Source organism: Vombatus ursinus, unplaced genomic scaffold, assembly GCF_900497805.2.
Source record: "Vombatus ursinus unplaced genomic scaffold, bare-nosed wombat genome assembly UNPS02014167.1, whole genome shotgun sequence".
Taxonomy (NCBI): Eukaryota; Metazoa; Chordata; class Mammalia; order Diprotodontia; family Vombatidae; genus Vombatus; species Vombatus ursinus.
In genome coordinates, this window is record NW_020953945.1 from 2,229,554 (window position 1) to 2,248,945 (window position 19,392).

At 49.6% G+C, this 19,392-nt stretch overlaps 1 protein-coding gene across 5 annotated transcripts in view; it reads left to right on the plus strand.

Moving 5' to 3' along the window:
- The window catches only part of DGCR2 (DiGeorge syndrome critical region gene 2), a 99,343-nt gene that overhangs the window by 49,258 nt on the left and 30,693 nt on the right, over positions 1 to 19,392 (plus strand). For 3 of the 5 annotated variants that reach the window (XM_027859411.1, XM_027859413.1, XM_027859416.1), the window contains 4 exons: positions 1,845 to 2,064; positions 4,153 to 4,229; positions 8,940 to 9,116; positions 11,186 to 11,389. In XM_027859411.1, coding sequence (XP_027715212.1) covers positions 1,845 to 2,064; positions 4,153 to 4,229; positions 8,940 to 9,116; positions 11,186 to 11,389 — 678 coding nt within the window. The remainder of the gene's footprint in view (positions 1 to 1,844; positions 2,065 to 4,152; positions 4,230 to 8,939; positions 9,117 to 11,185; positions 11,390 to 19,392) is intronic. The other 2 variants (XM_027859412.1, XM_027859414.1) reach the window with 1 other exon arrangement.

Consider the following 19,392-nt stretch of genomic DNA (forward strand, 5'->3'; position numbering starts at 1 on the left):
TTTTTTTGTGAGGCATTTGGGGTTAAGTGACTTACCCAGGGTCAGACAGCTAATATCAAGAGTCTGATCTGAGACCGGATTTGAACTCAGGTCCTCCTGAATCCAGGGCCGGTGCTCTATCCACTGTGCCACCTAGCTGCCCCATCTCCCAGTCTTTTTGAATTGGGCCTCGATGGTGCTTAAACCAAGGCTGTGCCTAGAACCTTCCAGCTGTCATCAGCTGGAAGAGACTGTCACCAGGCATAGGAAGGGGGCCCCAGCAGGACTTCTCAAGAAGTAGAATTGGGGGATTGTAGATTTCTGGTAATAGGCAGTTTATCCTATTGAGGTTTAGGAATTCTGTGCCTGGAACATATCCTGTTCCATGATGTTGGTGCCTACTGGTTAGGAGTATTATGTATCCCAGATTACCCTGATGTTGAATATCTCTGGATCAAAGGCAGAGGGGAGCAGAATTCTGGGAGTTAAAGTTAGAGAGTCAAGGGGTCTTATCTGTGGGAGAAATTCTTGTGATCCCCAAGAGCAGAGGCATGATCCAGGCTTTGGAAGGGAGAGGTAGGTAGTGCCAGGGACTTGGCCAAGAGAGGACCAGTCTGGCGGTCTTGGAGTCCAGGCATGGCCACTTCTAACTTGAGTGACCTTTTGAGGCCTTAATCTCCTTATTTGTGGATGGGACATGATGAAGACTGGCATTGTGCACTCCCAGGTATGTTGTGAGGGACGTTACAGACCTTCGGGTGTTATCAGAAGCAGCATCCACTGCTCTTCAAGGCAGAAGCGAGGAGTCACGAGGACGGGTTGGGAGCCGGGTGAGGCTGGCCAGGCCTCGGGCTTTGTCTTCTTTGGATTTACAGGGATGACCTGGCAGTTTCAGACAAGGTTATTGATTTTGGAGGGCACGACTGTTGTTTTTTAGTTGTTCTCTTTAGTGGGGAGAGACTCCCTAGATGCCAGTGAGAAAAGGTGGTCCTCATCTTAGCCTACTAGCCCTAACATGGGGGCACCTTTATTTAGGTCTTGTCACCTAGCAAAGCTTCCTTCCATTTGGATGCTTTCAGGAGAATGAGACTCTCAATGGCGTTGGGGATTGGGCTTAGAAAGCTTCAATTGGCTAAATAAAATGTCCACTTGCCTCCCTTCATTGTTTTACAATGAAAACAACCAAGTTAGCTAGGAGTTATCTTTAGAGCTGTTTAAGGAGTAGTCACTGAGTGCACTTGGACTTGGGGCACTGGGTCCTGAGCTTCTGAAATGTGAAAGAGGCAGAACCCCAGATGGTGCCAGGCTGCTTCTTCTCCAGAGCATGAACATGAAAGCTTTGGTTTGAGGCTGCAATGGTTCCTCTTGTTCCTTTGATGAAGAGAGACGTCTTTCCAGAGGTTGTATCGAATCCTGGTGGATGAATGTGACCCAATTGAAAATACCAGCCGGATCAGTGAGCTGCAGCAGGGAAGCCTGGGCACCCTTCAGCTTCTACTTTCGTGAAACTCTTTATTTGCCATAGGAAACGTTTTTGCCTGGCCTATTAGAATGGACTCTGCTGGAGTCCCCGATGTGTATGCACACGTGCATTGTAAGTGTGTGAGTGTGTATGTACATGCACATCTGTGTGGGTGCGTTTGAGTGTATGTTTGAGAGTATGTATGTGTGAATATGTGCATGCATGTGTGAACGTGTGCATGTATGTGAGTGTGTGAGTGTGGGTGTGTTGCTCAGTGTGTACTAGACCTCGGTTGAATTATGCTCTCAGGGAAATGCAGCAAAGGCTTCTTGGGCCAGGAAAATGTATTTTCTTTCATGTTCCGGTCCTAATTGGAGGGGGCTGTTTCCCTTTTGTCCTTCATGTTTCCTAGGAAAGTGCCCGACGGGTTGGCATCATTACGAGGGCACGGCCAGCTGTTACAAGGTCTATCTAAATGGGGAGAATTACTGGGATGCCGTGCAGACCTGCCAGAGGGTGAATGGCTCTTTAGTGGCCTTCACGACCGACCAGGAGCTCCGCTTTGTTCTGGCCCAGGAATGGGACTTACAGGAGAGGACCTTTGGGTGGAAGGACCAACGCAAGTGAGTCACAGAGGCACACAGGCCGGTGAGGAAGGAGAAACCCAACCCAGAGATGGTGGGAGGTGTGCACGAGGGGCCTTACATGCTGTTGTCATGGCAGCTCTCACCACACTGGGGCCCTGTCTGCTCCCAGCACTCTTTAAAGGGGGCCATCCAGCTGGGGCTACAGACCTTGAAGGCCAGGCCAGGCCACCTGCCCAGGCAGCCCAGCCCACTTTGGGGAAGCTCTAGGAGCTGAGAAGTGTTTCTCTCTCCGCGGCTGTTCCCACAGCTGTTGTGTCTGGTTCTGTTCTCTGAGGTCAAACACATCACCTGTGATTCCTGCTCCCTTAGGCAGGCCTTCTGAGGCTGGGGATAGGGATCATGTGTTCTCATCTGATTAAGGGGCCTTCACTAATAGGGAGGTGCTCTCATTGGCTGGGAAATTTAACAGGCTGAGGGTGAGGTGTGGCCTTAGAAGCTGAAGGAGCAGAAGAACTCAGACCAGGGGTCTACATCAGTGGTGGAGGCTCTCTTTTTATTTCACCACGTGACTGTGCATAAAGCCTTTCTGGGCCTTGAAATAAGGTGATGCTGAATCCTGAGGGACACTTTCAGTTCTCCCTTCTCTCCTCTGAAGTCCTCATCTGATTCTGAGGTCTAGAATATTCTGAGGGCCCTTTCAGCTCTGACAGGCTGGGTTCTAAGGTTCCTGCCTGGCAGGCCTATCAGTGGTGACTAGCACCTGATTAGTGGCAGAAAAGCTATAATAGACAGCAGGTCCCAGGGCAGAGGTTCTTACCTTGAGGCCTGTGAACTGGGTTTTTTTTTTTAATAACTGTATTTCAATAGAATTGATTTCCTTTGTAATCCTGATTTTTTTTTTCTTAAGGCACTTGGGGTTAAGTGATTTGCCCAGGGTTATACAGCTAGTAAGTGTCAAGTGTTTGGTCTGAGGCTGGATTTGAACTCTGGTCCTCCTGACTTCAGGGCTGGTGCTCTATCCACTGTGCCACCTAGCTACCCTATAATCCTCTGATTTTGATCTTACGCATTTAAACATGCTATTCTGAGGAAGTAGGGTGGTAGTGGTGGCGGTGGTGGTCCATGCTCTTCCCCAGACCAGAGAGCCACCCAAGGAGCCCATGGTATTCCTCAGATCATGCTAACGGAGGGGCCTGTGGTCCTCCTCAGATTGCTGCCCAAGGGCTTCAGGACAATTAAGGCCCTCTGCACTCGGGCTCAGTGTTAAGATGCTGAGGACTTAGTTTTCTTCGGGGATGCAGAGGATCGGGGAAAGAATCACAGCAGACCGTCCCTTCTTTACGTGCTTAGTTCTTTGGCCCGCATGAAGGTGAATGACAGAAGTCCCAGGGGATTTGTCATCGTGAGAGAAAGATTGTCAGCTTCAAGGTCGGATTTCAGACTGTAGTCTTAGGGTCCAGCAGGAAATTGCAAATATGAAAAGCCTATATTGTGTCTGGGCTTTCCTTTGATTCTTTGTGGTCCTGATAGAATGAGTGAATGACACGATAGATGTTATTATCCCCTTGGTTAAACCAAGACCCAAGAAAGCATTTATTTTGAGCTCTGGAGGTGGAATATGCTACTTTTGGCCCAAAGCTCACTGCTGCCTTTTCTTCAAAGACTTAATGAGATTGTGGGTGAGTGTGTCATTTGCATTTTATAAACGGGATCCTGGGCACACCAGGCTGAGTTAAGTTAGGCATTGGAGCTGTGTGTCTCTTGACTCAGTGGGTCTCCTGGGATCCCAGGCATGGGCCTGTTAGAAGGTGTGCTCTAGTGGGGTATACGTAGGGCTTCCTACCCAAGGGTAGCAGTGAGATGTTTCATTCTTCTAAACCATGTGGCCTTCAGAAAAAAACAGAGGCCGTGCACGAGCTTAGAAAATACAAAGGTGCCTGAGGCGGTCCGGAGCCTGGTGTCCCTGCCACTTGTGAGTTGAGTTCCCCATTGCTGGGCCGCCAGGAGAGTAGAGCCAGCCATCTCATAGAGTTATTGAGCCCTCAGTGAGAGACAGAGAGAAACCCCAATAGGGTTGTTTCTCCTGTTGAAATCAGCCTGGTTTTCTTTTCTCTGTCTATGCAGGTTCTGGGTGGGCTATCAGTATGTCATCACTGGTCGAAACCGGACTTTAGAAGGTCGCTGGGAGGTGGCTCACAAAGGTAAGTGCCCCTGCTCAGGGGCTTATTCATTCATCAGAAGCTGTGGTGGGACAGAGCACTGGCCTTGAAGTCAGAAAAACCTGGCTTCAAATTATCATTAAATCGTCATGTGCCTCAGTTTCCTCATCTGTAAAATGAGTATTTGGACTGCACGACTGATTTGCTGATATAAGTCTGTGATCGAGGGATTGTTCAGCAAGTACTCACTGGGCACCCACCACTTGCTTCTGAGCTTGGCCCTGAGGAGGAGTGCTATTTAAAAGTGAAGGAGCCTTATCTCTCTGGATAGGGAAAAGTTAGATGCTCCTTGGATACCTGTCCTCAGGCCCTTTCCGGCTCTCCAGGTAGGCTCCTGCCAGCAGCCTCACATAGAAATGATAGATTAGGTCCAGGCACAGAAAAGGCGTGACTCAAGGTTTCAGTGACAGCAGTGGACCTGGCCTTGGTGTTGGCTTGTGAGAAAGTGGAGGAGAACCTGGTGTTGACTGAGCAGACGTTTGCCAGTGTGGAAGCTGCCCAGGGCCATCAGCAGGTCTGGTCCTGAGGATCTTGGAGCGCTACGTGAGATCCAGGCCGAGCGGAGGGTCTGTGCCCTGGTGGGCATCCTTGCCAGGCTCCAGGTTCGAACCAGCCTTCTTCTGGAGCCCAGTGACAGCCCAGACCCTGCTCAAGGCTCTGCCCAAGCTCCCCACACAGGCTGCCCCCATGCACGTAAGTGTAGGATCGAGCAGGCTCGTTAAGAAAGCGTGACAGAACCTGCCCCTGGGGCCTCACTAGAGCCCTGCTCACTTTCTTGCCAGCCCTGGAGGAGAGCGTGGCGTCTTTGACTTTGAAGCTCCATCCGGAGGTGTCTCTGCCTTATGTGGAGGCCATGAGAAGAGGCTGAAAGCACTGGAGGTCAGCCAACCAGCCCACGGCCTGGAGGGGTCAGCGTGGCTGGAGCCCCAGCGAAGCAGGGCCTGTCCCAGAGAGGACCCCAGGAAGCCAGATGACTACATCAGAACCTCACATTCAGAAGGTCCTGTCAGTCAGTCAGTCAGTCAGTCAGTCAGTCAGTCAGCATGTATGAAGCAGGACCTCCTACTCTGCAGATTCAAAGGATGAAATAATCCCTGCTCTCAAGATCCTCACGTTCTACTGGGGAGACAAGTATGTACAGGACCAACGTAAAAAGAAGAAATGCAAATAGAAACAAAGAGGGGGATTTTGTGAGCTCGAGATGAGAAGGGAGTACATTCCGGGCCTGGGGGTGGCCAAAGGAGTGGAGATTGGAGATGAGTGTCATGTGAGAAACAGAGAGAAGGCCACTCTGGCTGGATCTTGGAGTATGGGATAGAAGAGTAATGTACAGCAGGGCTGGAAAGATAAGGTGTAGAGTCAGCTGGTTACGAGCTTTAAAAGCTCAGGAGAGGCACTCCCCTTCAGACTGGCCACTCACCTGCCCCAGGGTCTGACAGAATGTTCCATGTTCCACTGCCAGTGGATTGAGATGGAGCCCTGGTGGGCCTCTGGCCTTCCTTGTCTGGCACCTCTTCTCCCACTCCTTGCTGTAGGGTGCCCAGTCTTCTGCCATTCTGTTATCAAGGAGCTGTCAAGAAGCTTCCACAGTGGTTTGTGTGACATGTGTGCATCAGCTTGCACTCAGGCCCTGCTTTGTGGCTGCTTCCCCCCCGCCCTGGAGCCCCTCTGCCTCAGCTAGGACCAGCTGTGTCTCAGCCTGGGCCTCAGTGTCCTGAAGAAGGCAGCCCTGCCCTTGCTCCTTTAGGCCTTGTCCTCAGACGATTGACTTCACCATCCATCGCTGCAGCGCTGAGCCACGTGCTGCTGTCCTGGGCCTTGTGGTGTCAGGTGAAGAAGTGCGTGGAACGGTGCTGCCACGTCTGGACAGGACTTTTTATTGTCCACTTTGTTTCTTTCTTCATGGCCCTCACTGTCTGCTGGAGAACCGACATTTTCCATGAGCCATGAGTGTACGCTTCTAGGCAGTGAGTCCTTGGATGCCCCGTGGTTGTGACCAGCGTGGCCTTCCACGTGGCTGTCTGGTGGGAAGAGAGCCCCTCTTCACCTCCGTGCCGTAGGACAACAATTCGTAGCCCTCGGTGAGCTGGCCATTTTGGAGGAGACCCAGAGAAGAGAGAGTGGACGTGCCCCACATCCCCTGACTCATCCACCCCAGGAACTGGTGAAGAAAAGCTGATGGAACCCCCCCAGAGGCTGCTCAGAGGAGGCTGTGTTACCCTAGGGGCCCCCTGGAGCCTCAGGATCATGCAGCGGTGTACTTTTTTAGGGATCCTGTCAGGCAAGCACCAAGTGAAAAAGCAGCTGGGGCTGTCGGGGGACACGGAATGTAACATCCAAGGGTTTTTTGAATCACCTGTTAATGAGCTCATAAGGACTTGGGTCCCCATGGATGGAAAGGACGCCTGTGCACCTAGAATGGGGAAGGAAAGTCACGCGGGATCTAGTGTGAATGTTTAGCTGAGCCGTCTGGCAGGGAAGAGCCTTGTGGCTCAGTGGGAGGGCTTTGGGTCCCAGGCTCTCAGGGATGGAGCATCTCGTCCAGCCCTTCCCTCAGCAAGGGTTCCCTGGTCCTGGGCAAGTGGGTGTCCAGCCTCTGCTTGAAGACTTCCAGAGAGGGAAGGGGAGCCCTCCGCACGGATTCATGGCCCTACTTAGCCTCTCTGAGCCTCAGTTTCTTCATCTGTAAAGTGGAGATAATCCTTACCTTGCCTGCTTCAAAAAATGAGCTGTTGTTTTTTCAAAAAAGGGAAGATTCTAAAGGAATGGAAAAGATCAAAATAATATTAATACCTAAAAAGGTATTAAAAAAAGACATCAGTAAATGTTGGCTGAAATGCCTACTTACTCATCTTTATGAGACTGCTTTTTCTATCTGATGAGGCCATCCTTAATGAAAATGCACGAACAAGACAGGCCAGAGGCTGTGGCCTACTTAGCCGCAGACCCCGTCTCTGCTGCCGAGCAGTTAGCTGAAAGCTTTGGAGCACGTCAAGTGCAACCTTTGACCTCCCCAGCAAGGGCACATGTGCACTGTGAGACCCCTCGATAGTTGTGATTGTAGAGGGCACTCGGTTCAGTGATCCTCTGCCATGAAGACGCTGTTACACAAAGGGATGGGCTGCTCTCACCCCGGGTGCCCACCAGCATCTGGAGCGTGCTCTGCCCAGGCGGAAGATGCATTGGCTTCTCCAAATGCTTGTTTGCTTCTGCTTTTGTGCCGATTGCAATGGGCCCTCGGCCGTTCTGGGACCTCCTCGGTGAGATCTGCTGCTCTCGTAAGGGACTGGCTTAGTCCTACACACAGGAAAAACCAAGTGGCTTGGGAATGTGCGTTGTTCATCCAAGTGAAATGCACTTGGATGGGCAGCTCCCAGGGAGGCCGGTGAGTTTGGACCAGGATTGACGATAAGGGCAGGGGGCTGAAGGGCCCGGGCTTTTGGGTGGCCATTTCAGTAGTCTCCAGCTGCCTAAACCCAGCTTTTTAATGTACATCCCCTTCCAGTGGCCACCAGTCATGGAATGCCACAGTCTGAGAAAGTCAAAGTTTCGGTGACCCACAGGCCGAGAGAGACGGAAGCAGTGCGTGACATTTTACGTGGCCCGAAGTGACCTGGTGGAGGAAAGATGTCTGTAGGCCTGGAGAGGGAGGGGCTCAGCATGTGCTTAGTACCGATGTACTGATGACAAGATGTTAAAGCTCATACGAGGAGGCACGTGTTGAGTGGATCTGTTGGTGGAAGAGCAGAGGGGAAGGTAAAGGAGGAATTCCAAGAAGCTCAGCAGAATGTGCCCCTCCTCTCCTCTGCCACTGCCCCCATCCCCTCACCCCGGACTGTTGCAGTAGCTGGGGGGGCAGGGGGCTACCTTCCTCAAGTCTCTTTCTGTTCAGTCACTAAAGTGATTTTCCTGAAGTATGGGTGTGACCATGTCTCCTCCTCCTCCATAAACTGCTGAGGCTCCCTGTGGCCTCCATGATCAGATACACAGAGCTCTCCTACCTTTCCTGCCTTCTCACACCTCTCTCCCCTACATGTCCTCTTCTGTCCAGTGCCCCCGGCCTCCTGGCTGTTCCACGTGTAAGACCCTCCCTCCCTCGGCTCTGAACTCTGGCCGTCCTCCATGCCTACGGTGCTCTCCTCCTTCACTTTCCTTCCTTCCTTCTGCTGAAGCTGGCGAAGCACGCCACGAGCCCCCAGGTCAGGGCAAAGTGTCGTGTCCTAGCCCCGGCTTCTCCTCCTCCCTTGTCTAGGAAGAGGCCAGAGTCACACGGCTCGTCACCGTCCAGGCTGGGATTGCAAGCTGGGTCTGCTCCCATCTTCAGAACACTCCTCTTTACTCCACAGCCCTTTGTTGCAGGGATAGTTTAAGGACCCCAGGTGTCCTGTAGAAGTGCGTTGGCAATGCCGATCAGTGGCCAGCTGGGTAACTGGACGGGTGCCTCAGTCTCCTTGTCTGTGGAATGGGTCCCTCTCAGCTGTAGAGCTAGGCTCCTCCCCCTGACTTCCTGGGCTGAGCTGGCCCCTCTTGCCGGCTGTGCCCACACAGCTAGAGCTCAGGCAGGACCTCCCGAGGGCAGAGCCCTCACCCTCGTGGTGCCAGCTTCTGTCCCTTAGACACAGATGAGCTGGCAGTGGATGGGGCGGAGTCCATCTGCTGATCTTCTCGTGCCTGTTGGGGTTCCTCCTCTAGGCCCCTCCGAGGTCTTTTTGCCACCAGACCCCATTTTCGCCTCGGCCGTGCCTGAGAACGACAACGTGCTCTGCGCCCAGCTCCAGTGCTTCCACTTCCCCACCCTGCGGCACCACGACTTGCACAGCTGGTATGCGGAGAACTGCTACGAGAAGTCCTCCTTCCTCTGCAAAAGAAGTAAGCAGCAGCCTCCCCTGCCTCCCCGCCTGGGCCCCTGGGGCCAAGGTGGCCTCCATGCCTCCAGGGATGTGGTGGCCTCCCCTGCCTCCTCACTGGGGCCCTCGGGGCTGAGGTGGCCTCCCTGCTCCCGACTGAAGTCCCCAGGGCCACAGTGGCCTCCCTTGCCTCCCAACCGTGGCTGCCGGGGCTTTGGAGGGCTATGGGTGGCCTCCCCTGCCTCCAGACCACAGCTTCCAGGGCCACAGTGGCCTCCCCTGCCTCCTGACCAGGGCCCCCAGGGCTACAGTGGCCTCCCCTGCCTCCTGACCAGGGCCTCCAGGGCCACAGTGGCCTCCCCCTCCGCCAGACCACAGCTTCCAGAGCCACAGTGGCCTCCCCTGCCTCCCCATCAGGGCCCCCAGGGCTACGATAGCCTCCCCTTCCTCCTGATCACAGCCTGCAGGGCCCCCCATCCTCAGGCCTACTCTGGTCACATGGGTCCTCTGGGCTTTCCATCACAGGGATGCTTGCTGGTTAGCTCTGTATTTTAGTGTGAGGGAAAATTGCCTAATGAGGTAAGCAGGAGAGGCAGCCCCAGCCTGGGGGAGAGTGCTAGTTGGCCTCAAAGGTAGGAAGACCAGGGGTTAAGACCCACCTCTGAGCCCTCCTGGCTGCGTGATCCTGTACAAGGCACTTCCATGCTCTAGGCGGCACCCTTAGATTCCTACCCCAGATAACACTGAGGTTGAGACCAAAACGGGACAAGTTATGGCCAGAGCTCTGCGTGTTCTTGATGTTGTAAAGAGACAAACCAGCCAGGTTATAATTCCACAGTGGATTTGTGATGTGGGGGTCAGGCAGGGCAAGGCGGGCCCTCCCTGCGGTCACTGAGGGAAGCAGACAGACACATGCACGCTCAGGAGTTCACGGGAACTCTGCCATGATAACTGTCATTGTGTTCCTGTTTTAAGTTTATCAGGCTCTTTCTTCACAACAGCCCCATCGGGTGGGTAGTAGACAGATCAGATGAGGAGACAGGGTCAGAGAGCAGCAGGCCTGGCCTGGCTCCCGCGTGCCTGGGCTTAGAAGGGCGAGCTGGGGCCCAGTTGTCACTTAGCAGCTGTGCCCAGGGGTCCACATCGAAGACTGATGCTCATTCTCAGGGCTTGGTGAGCCGCAGACAGGCTGCGCTCGAGGGAGGTGAGCTGCCGCTGTCCTTAATGACACGAGCCAGGCAGGAAGCAAGGGAGTGAGCTTCCAGGCCCCGAGGACTCCCTCCAGCTCTGTGAGACTGGCAGCACCGGTCCTCATCGGACGTGCCCCTCACCAGCCATGTGATCTGGTGGTTTAATGACTTAACCCAAGGCCTTCTGAGAGTGGCAGCCGGTTGGTAGCATGATGTACGAAGCATGTGAGTCTGTGAGTGGGCACAGTACATGTGTACTTTTGTGGGCCTTGGGTGGAGGAGGGAACTCTGTGCACGCAGTCACCCTGCCTCCACTTCTGGCCTCCCGTCCTCCCCTCCTCCTTGGAGTTGGAATCGTTTCATTCATCGTCCTTACACATCCAGCTCCAAGCACAGGACACGTAGTGGGGGCCTATTAATGTTAGCCGATGGTGTCTCAGTCCTTGCAGCCCTCCCAGTCAGCCAGTTCTTTTTGCATAGGTGAAGATTGATGTTGTCTCAGCATGAGGGCCGTGCTCCTGACAGAACTCTGTTCAGAAGTTGACTCTGCTAGGTTTGCGCTGACCATGGAGGCCTTGGTGTGGAGGCTGTGACCACCTGTCAGGCTTGGGGGGCCAGACACTGCACGGGTGTCTTCGGGCCGGGCTGGGATCTGAGGCTCCATGACCAGAGGGTCTGGGATTTTAAAGGGGGCGGAGGAGGAGATTGGTTCCAGGTTCGCTCATTTTCCAGGGGAGGAAACAGCGTCCAAAAGGTGACTTACCCCTGGTCACGTGGAGGCAGTTGCAGGCCCAGGATCCAAACCCAGGACTGTGCCCCCAAACCCTGTACTCCCTCACTGTCCTTTGCCTCTGCTTGTTGTGGCCTCTCGGAACATCTCTCTGCTCTGTGTCTGTCACAGGCCAGACATGTGTGGACATCAAGGACAACATTGTGGGGGAAGGCCACCACTTCACACCCAAAGGCAACGACCCCTGCCTGAGCTGCACCTGCCACAATGGGGAGCCAGAGATGTGCGTGGCCGCGCTGTGCGAGGGGCCCCAGGGCTGCCAGCAGTATGACAAGGACCCCAAAGAGTGCTGCAAGTTCATGTGCTTGGATCCAGGTAGGAGCCTATTTCCCACTCCTCAGGGGGATGGCATGACCCCCTGTGCCAACCACTGTGGGCTGGGGAGAGGGAGAAGGGGGAGACAGAGAGAAAGACAGAGACAGAGAGAGAGACACACACACACACAGAGATAGAGAGACAGAGACAGAGACACAGAGAGAGAGAGGAGAGAGAGACAGAGTGAGGAGAGAAGAGACAGAGAGAGGAAGGGAGAGAAACGGGGGTGGGGCAGAGAGAAGGAAGGGAGAGAGACAAAGAGAGACAGAGGGAGGAGAGAGAAGAGAGGGACAGAGACAGAGAGGCAGAGAGAGAGTGGGAGGGAGGAAAGGAGAAAGGGAGGGAGAGTGAGGAGAAAATGTCTTCCCTGGCCACAGAACCTCCAGTCTCTTCTTTTTGTTTTAAAGTGCTTTTCATCCTCTTGCCTATTACCTCCTGTTCATTTCGTGACAGGTGACCCCTGCCCGTCAGATATTTCCAGTTCCTCCCAATCAGCCAGTGGGCAGAACAACCTGTCTCAGATTGGGGTAGGGGGGAGAAGGGGGAGGGGTCGTGCCACTTTCTTTTTTCTGTGAATTTATGGCTTTACAGGGAGATTTTTTTGTCACCATTTAAAAAAAAAAAGATTGTAGAGTAATTCAAACTCTCGTGTTTAGTAAAGAGAAAATTTGTGGGTTTTTCTTGTGTGTGAGGCAGTTGGGGTTCAGTGACTTGCCCAGGGTCACACAGCTAGTGTCAAGTGTCTGAGGCCAGAGTTGAACTCAGGTCCTCCTGACTCCGGGGCTGGTGCTGTATCCACTCTGCCGCCTACCTGCCCAGAAAATTTGTGTTTTTATTGAGTCTGTTGTGGAAAGAACTCATTTTAAAAGCCTGTGGTGCACTAAATATGCTACAGGTCACAGACTGCTTTGTATGGAATTAAATCCTGGTGCTGGTGCTTAACTCCTAGCTGTTTTCTTTCTTACTCAGCTACAGGATTCATTCAATTTAACCCACATTTATCAGCACCTACTGAGTGTCGCACACTGGGTGTGGACTGTGTGCTGGGGCTATCCCTGAGGCAGTTCCTGCCCTCTAGGCGCTTACTCTCCTCTGGGGTGGCACAGCCTGGGAGCAGCTCATGGAGGACAGAGGCCTGGGAGGGACCTTAGCTGCCCTCTGGTCTGCCTGGGCTCCTGTCACACAGGAGGACCGCAGGGCCAGGCCCAGGTCCGCGACCCTTTGTCCATGCTGGCCACAGGAGGTCTCTCTTTGCCCTGGGCTGGCCTCAGGAGTCCTCAAGCCCTTGGGGCTCACAACCCAGATATTCTTCCCTTCAAAAGCAAGCCCGGATCTCTGCTTGCTGATGGCTCCTCCAGGGTTTACATGGAGACAGTTTCTTTCTGCTGACTCGGGTCTCTTCAGTCCTGCCCCCTTGTGAGGAGACCAGGGGAGTGTCTTTCCCCATCCCATCCCCCACTGTTTGCGTGCTGATGTTTTAGGCACTTAGGAAGGTTTTGCCATGAAGTGCTCTGGGGACTGTGGGAGAATTCTTGGTCTTTCAAGGTGACTTGTCTGGGGATTCATGAGCTCGTCCAGGCAGGAAGTACTGCCTCCCCTAGTGCTGATGGCAGCCGATCCATGCCTCTCCTCCTTTGTTCCTGTTGCCCCTTTCTTGTGGTGCATCCTCCATATTGGATCTGTGGCTCACACTGGGACATTTCTCCCGGTGGCATGTGTGATCTCATGGGGCAGCCCCCATTAGCCTGGTCATCCCCATCTCCAGACCTCGGGGGACATGTTGTGGAGGATGCTGGGCTGCTCTTGGCAGGGGCCGCCGGTAAGGCAAGAGTTCCACCACTGACCACTTCATGACTGGAGCCTTGTTTTGGCAAGAATTTCCTCAACTGTACAGAATCAAAAAAATAACAGCTAGGAGGTAGGAATTCTTTTGACTTGATTTTTACATATCTGTTTTTAAGTAAATTTACATTTTGGGGTTATTCCCAACTTGACAAACATCAACATTAGTATTTCCATATATAAAGAAGAATATCATGTAAATCTTATTTTTTAAAATGTGTCAGGGGTGGGGAACCTGTGGCCTGGGGGCCACACGTGGCCTTCTAGATCCTTGAGTGCGGCCTTTTGACTGAGTCCAACTTTTACAGAACAAATGCTCTTATTAAGGGGATTTGTTCTGTGAAGTTTGATTCAGTCACAGGGCTGCACTTGAGGACCTAGAGGGCCACTTGTGGCCTCGAGGCCACAGAAAGTTGGGCCCATTAGTCTTGAAGCTGCCCTTCTTGTCGGTGTTCTCATCTAAACCCAGTTCTCCTGTGTATTTTTAATGTTAATCGGCGTTCTCACTCTTTTCTTCATCATGATCACTAGTCCTGTCTCCTCTCTTTTTACATCCTCATAATCCTTAAACGTAAGCAAAAGAAAAAAAGAACCCGTCCGTTGGCTGTAGTGACGACCCGTGCCTCATTGTGTGCCGCTTGGTGTTCCGGGTCCTCATGTGCCAGCTTTGGTCTTTCAGAGTCGTTTCCCTTTATGTTTCAGATGTAGAGGTCATTCTCTGGATTCTGCCTGCTTCTCATCACATCACTTGTACTAGCCCTTTCTTCACTGAGAGCACAAGCAGGAAATGGGCGAGCATTCCCCCGAGTTTCATGCTCTCTGAGGGTGGGTTAGTCGCCGACAGGTCCGACGTGTTCTCACTCTCTTTGTTGTTCATTTTGTTCCAGACAGACTCTAGCCAATGTCTCTGAATGTGATTTTTCCTCCACCCCTTTTCATTTCAGGACTCTGAAATCAGATACTTGGAGATTGTAACAAATGTGTTTCAGGTGAAGTTCCTGAAACCGGTTAATTTCCAAACAGGGTGCCGGGCAGACTTTTAAGAAGATGATCTGTGGTTTGAGTTGTGATTTTTTCTGAAGTGATTTGGCTGTAAGGGTTTCTTTCTGTGCTGCTTTGGAAGGTGGCTGGTCATGTTCTGTTTGTCGACACTGTTACTGACAGTGCTTTGTCAGCAGATGGGGCTGTTGTAATGGGCATAATTCAGCTGATCCATTTCTCCCAGATACCTAAAGTGATAATCTCAGGAGACCTACGTTCTTTCGACTGATGGCTCATAACCGCGTACCTGAGGGTTTGCCTCCTTACCCAGCAGAGGGTCGATGGTCCTTAGGTACAGTCCTAGGAGAGTCACAAGAAACACTTTACTGCAAGTGAAGTGATTGCTGACTTGGCGGCCCAGCTACCCCTGAAACCGTACAGAAGGGTTGTAATCTCTCTCCGGAGGGAGAAACTGCAGGTCCTTGAGGTTTGGAAGTTAACTCCCAAACACCACATTTGGATAAGAGTGCAAAGGTTTCCATAGAGGTGGCTTGGCCTTGGGAATTGACTCCTGGACATGGAGTTAGAAGGATCTGAGTTCAGATCTCACGTGCCACACTTACTGCGGGGTCCCAGACAGTTCCCCTGGCCTCTCTTGGGCTTCAGGAAACTTGCCAAGATGATTCCCTAAAGTTATGGATGAGTCTGGGTTTCTGTTGGTGGAGGGACTGCCCTGCACTGACAATCTCCACTTCTCTCCATGTATTTGTGTCTTCAGATGTGTAAGTTGCTTTCCACACGACTATTTGAAGTAGGGGGTTCCCAGGATCGTCTTCCCCTTTTCATGGAGTAGGAAACCAAGAAGACTGGGTGTTACCTGTGACCCAGAGCCAGCAAGGGTCCGAGCTGAGCCCTGACCCCAAAGCTCTTGACTCCACATTCAGATCCCTTTCCAGTCTGCGATACGGCTTCATGAAAGGGGTGTGATGGGGCTCTGATGAGGACGAAGCCCCGCAGGGAGCCCCTTCATTCATCTTTCATGGTGGAGACACAGAATAGGGAGAGAAATGGTTGCTAGTTTGCTTTTGTCGACCTTGGAATCTGTCTTGGGAGGAAAAGAAAAAGGAGGATCTTCCTCCCCTCTTCTCCACGGCCTCTCCTACCAAGACAGACTTTTCTGTGGGTCCTTTTCTTTACAGTCCTACTACCCTCATTGGAAATTCAGAGATCATCATCATCCTTTTTCCTGCTTTTGTTTGGCAAATTTTTTTTCATCTCATTATACAAGACTCAGTTGTACTCACAACTGAATCCTCAGGATGTGCCCTTCTCCAGAACACTTAAGCCAAACAGTGTAAACAAGTGAATAAATTGATAGTGCACGCAACCTTCCAGGATGATATTTGACCATTGATTCTTTTAAAGGTGTATGTCATCAGGACTGGTGTTGCTCAGTGTTTTTATCTTTGAAATGGTGTTCATAACAGATGAGAAATAAAGGAATTATCAGAGTCGCATATGTGGAATTATATACTAGAAAAACTGAGACTTTTAAAAGAAATGGATGGTTCCTTAGAAAAATATAAACCGTCCAAATTGATAGAATGTGAAATAGACATTTTAAACAGTCCAGTCTCAGAAAAGAAAATTGAACAAACCCCAAAGGAATTTCCCCGAAAGGGAAAAACCCCAGTCCAGGCAGATTTACAGGTATCAGATATTTAAAAAGCAATTAATACCCGTACTACACAAGTCATTTTCAACCCTAATCCTCAAATTATATTTTTCAGTAGTAATAATAAAAACTTTGAGATATTTGTTACAAACTAGAAAAGTATATTAGTGGAACTGAGTAGATAGGAACAAATCAGAAGCCATCAAACTCAATGAACCAGTATTTGATAAACCTGAGAATTTCAGTTACTTGAGGAAGAACTCCCTATTTGACAAGAACTGAGAAACCTGGAGAGCAGACTTGCAGAAATGTGGGTGAGCCCCACATCTTGTACTGTAAATGTGTCACCCTACTGAAGAAGCATTTATTAAACACTCATTGCTATGTGCCAGGCCCCTTGCCTTTCAGGGACTCCCATTCCAGGGGGCAGACAGCATATAAACCACTGTGTGCATAGGAGATAGAGGGGAGACAGAAGGTCATCCCAGAGAGAAACCATAGGAACAGCCTCCTGCAGGAGAGACTTGAGCCGAATCTTTAAAAAAAAATTTTTTTTCTCAGTTACATGTAAAAACAATTTTTTAGCATTCATTTTTATAAATTTTGAGTCCCAGATTCCCTCCCACCCCCCAGATTCCCACTCCCCCTTGAGAAAGCAAGTAATTTGTTGTATATTATACATGTGCAGTCACACAAAACATATTCACCTCATGATGTCATTAGTTTTCTTTGAAAACGAAGGACAAACAACAATAATTTCCATATTAATCATGTTGCAAAAGAAAACACAGACAAAAACAAAAACAACAAAAACCCAAGAAAAAGAAAGTGTAAAAAGTATGCTTGAGTCTGTATTCAGACTCCATCATTTCTTTCTCTGGAGGTAGATAGCTTTTTTTCATCATGAGTCCTTCAGACTTATCTCAGATCATTTTATTACAGAGAATAGCTAAGTCTTTCACAATTGATCATTGTACAATATTGCTGTTACTGTGTACAGTGTTCTCTTGGTTCTGCTCACTTCATTTTGCATCAGTTCATATCAATTTTTCCAGGTTTTTCTGAAAGCATCCTGGTCGTTATTTCTTATAGCACAACCGTATTCCATCATAATCATGTACCACAGCTTGTTCAGCCATTCCCCAATTGATTGACATTCTTTCAATTTCCAATACTTTGATGCAATAAAAAGAATTGCTGTAAATATTTTTGTACGTTAGGTCCTTTTCCTTTTTCTTTATCTCTGTGGGATACAGACCTGGTAGTGGTATTGCTGGGTCAAAGGTATGCACGGTTTTATAGCCCTTTGGGCATGGTTCCAAATTGTTCTCCATAATGGTTGAATCAGTTCAAAACTCCACCAACAGTGTGTTATTATCCCAGTTTTTTCACATCCCCTCCAATATTTATCATTTTCCTTTTCTGTCATATTAGCCAGTCTGTTAGGTATGAGGTAGTACCTCAGAGTTACTTTAATCTGCATTTCTGTAATCAACAAGTGATTTAGAACATTTTTTATGTGACTGTAGATAGCTTTGATTTCTTCTTCAGAAAACTGCCAGTTCATACCCTTTGACCATTTATCAAATGGAGAATTACTCATATTCTTATAAATTTGACTCAGTTCTTTATGTATGTATATATATATGTGTGTGTGAAAAACGATACCTGTGTCAGAGAAACTTGCTGTAATTTTTTTTTCTATTTCCTGCTTTCCATCTAAGCTTGGTTGCATTGGTTTTGTTTGTGCAAAAACTTTTTAATTTAGTGCTATCAAAATTATCTGTTTTACATGGCATAATGCTCTCGTCTCTTGTTCATAAATTCTTTTCTTATCCGTAGATCTGAAAGGCACAGTTTTTCATGCTCCCCTAATATGCTTATGGCATCATTCTTTATGTCTAAATCATGTACTCATTTTAATCTTATCTTGGTATACGGTGTGAGATATTGGTCCATACCTAGTTTCTACCAAAGTGCTTTTCAGTTTTCCCAGCAGTTTTTGTCAGGTCATGAGTTCTTATCCCAAAAGCTTGGGTCTTTCCATTTATCAAACACTAGATTACTATGGTCACTTATTAGTGTGTATTGTGTACTTAATCTGTTCCACTAATCCCCCATTCTATTTCTTAGCCAGGACTGGATTGTTTTGATGATTACCACTTTGTAAAGCAGTTTGAGATCTGGTATGGTTAGTCTACTTTCCTTCATATTTTTTTCATTAATTCCTTTGACATGCTTGACCTTTTGTTCTTCCAGATGAATTTTGTTACTGTTTTTTCTAGTTCTATAAAATAATTTTTGGTAGTTTGACTGGTATAGCATTGAATAAATTAATTTAGGTAGAATTGTTATTTTTATTATATTGACTCTGCCTACCTACGAACAATTAATATTTCTGTAATTGTTTAGATCTGACTTTATTTATGTGAAAAATGTTTTGTAATTTGTGTTCATATAATCCCTGGGTTTGTTTTGGCAGGTAGACTCTCAGGTACTTTATATTGTTTGCAGTTATTCTAAATGGAATTTCTCTTTCTATCTCTTCCTGCTGGGTTTTGTTGGTCGTATATGGAAATGCTGAAACTTTATGTAGGTTTATTTTATATCCTACCACTTTGCTGAAGTTGTTAATTATTTCAACTCATTTTTTAGTTGATTCTCTAGGATTCTTTAATTGAGCTGACTCTGAAAGAAGTTGCGCACACTAAGAGGCTGAGGTTAAGGAGCAAAGCGTTGCAGAGATACCGATGTCCCCAGGAGGCAGGTGATATTGTGACAGATGAGAAAACTGAGCCCGAGAGGAATGAATTGGCTCAGAGTCATTGAGTGAAGTGCCTGGGGCAGGATTTGAATGTAGGTTTTCCTTACTTCAAGTCCAGTGCTCTTTATTCACTGCGCCATCCAGCTGCCGTTCCAGAACATTCCAGTGCCAAGACAAGGATTCAGGAGGTGGAACGTCGTGCACAAACAACAGTTAGTTGGTTGGCCAATGTACTTGGATTGGAAAATTCATGTAAGGGAGTAGGAGATGGAAAAGTGGGAAAGGGCTAGGTTATGAAGGTCTTTGAAGGCCAACCAGAGCATTTGTATTTGATCCTGGAGGCCACAGGGGCCACTGGAGTTTATTGAATAGGGAGTGACATGGTCAAACCTGAGCTTTAGGAAAATTACTTTGGTGGCTGACTGGAGGCTAGACTGGTGTGGGGAGAGACCTGAGGCAGCAGACCCACCTGCAGGCTATGGCAGTAGTCCAGGTGTGAGGTGAGGAGGGTCTGCACCAGGGTGGGGGCAGTGTCAGAGGAGAGAAGGGGGCGTATTCAAGAGATGTTGCAGAGGTGACATCACTGAGTGAAAGATTTTGCGGAGGTGAAATCAATGAGAAATGTTGCAAAAGTGCAATGGATATGAGGTGCTGAGAGGTGAAATCAACATGAGATGTTGCAGCTGTGCAATAGACAAGAGGTGCTGCAGAGGTGAAATCAACAAGAGGTGCTGCAGAGGT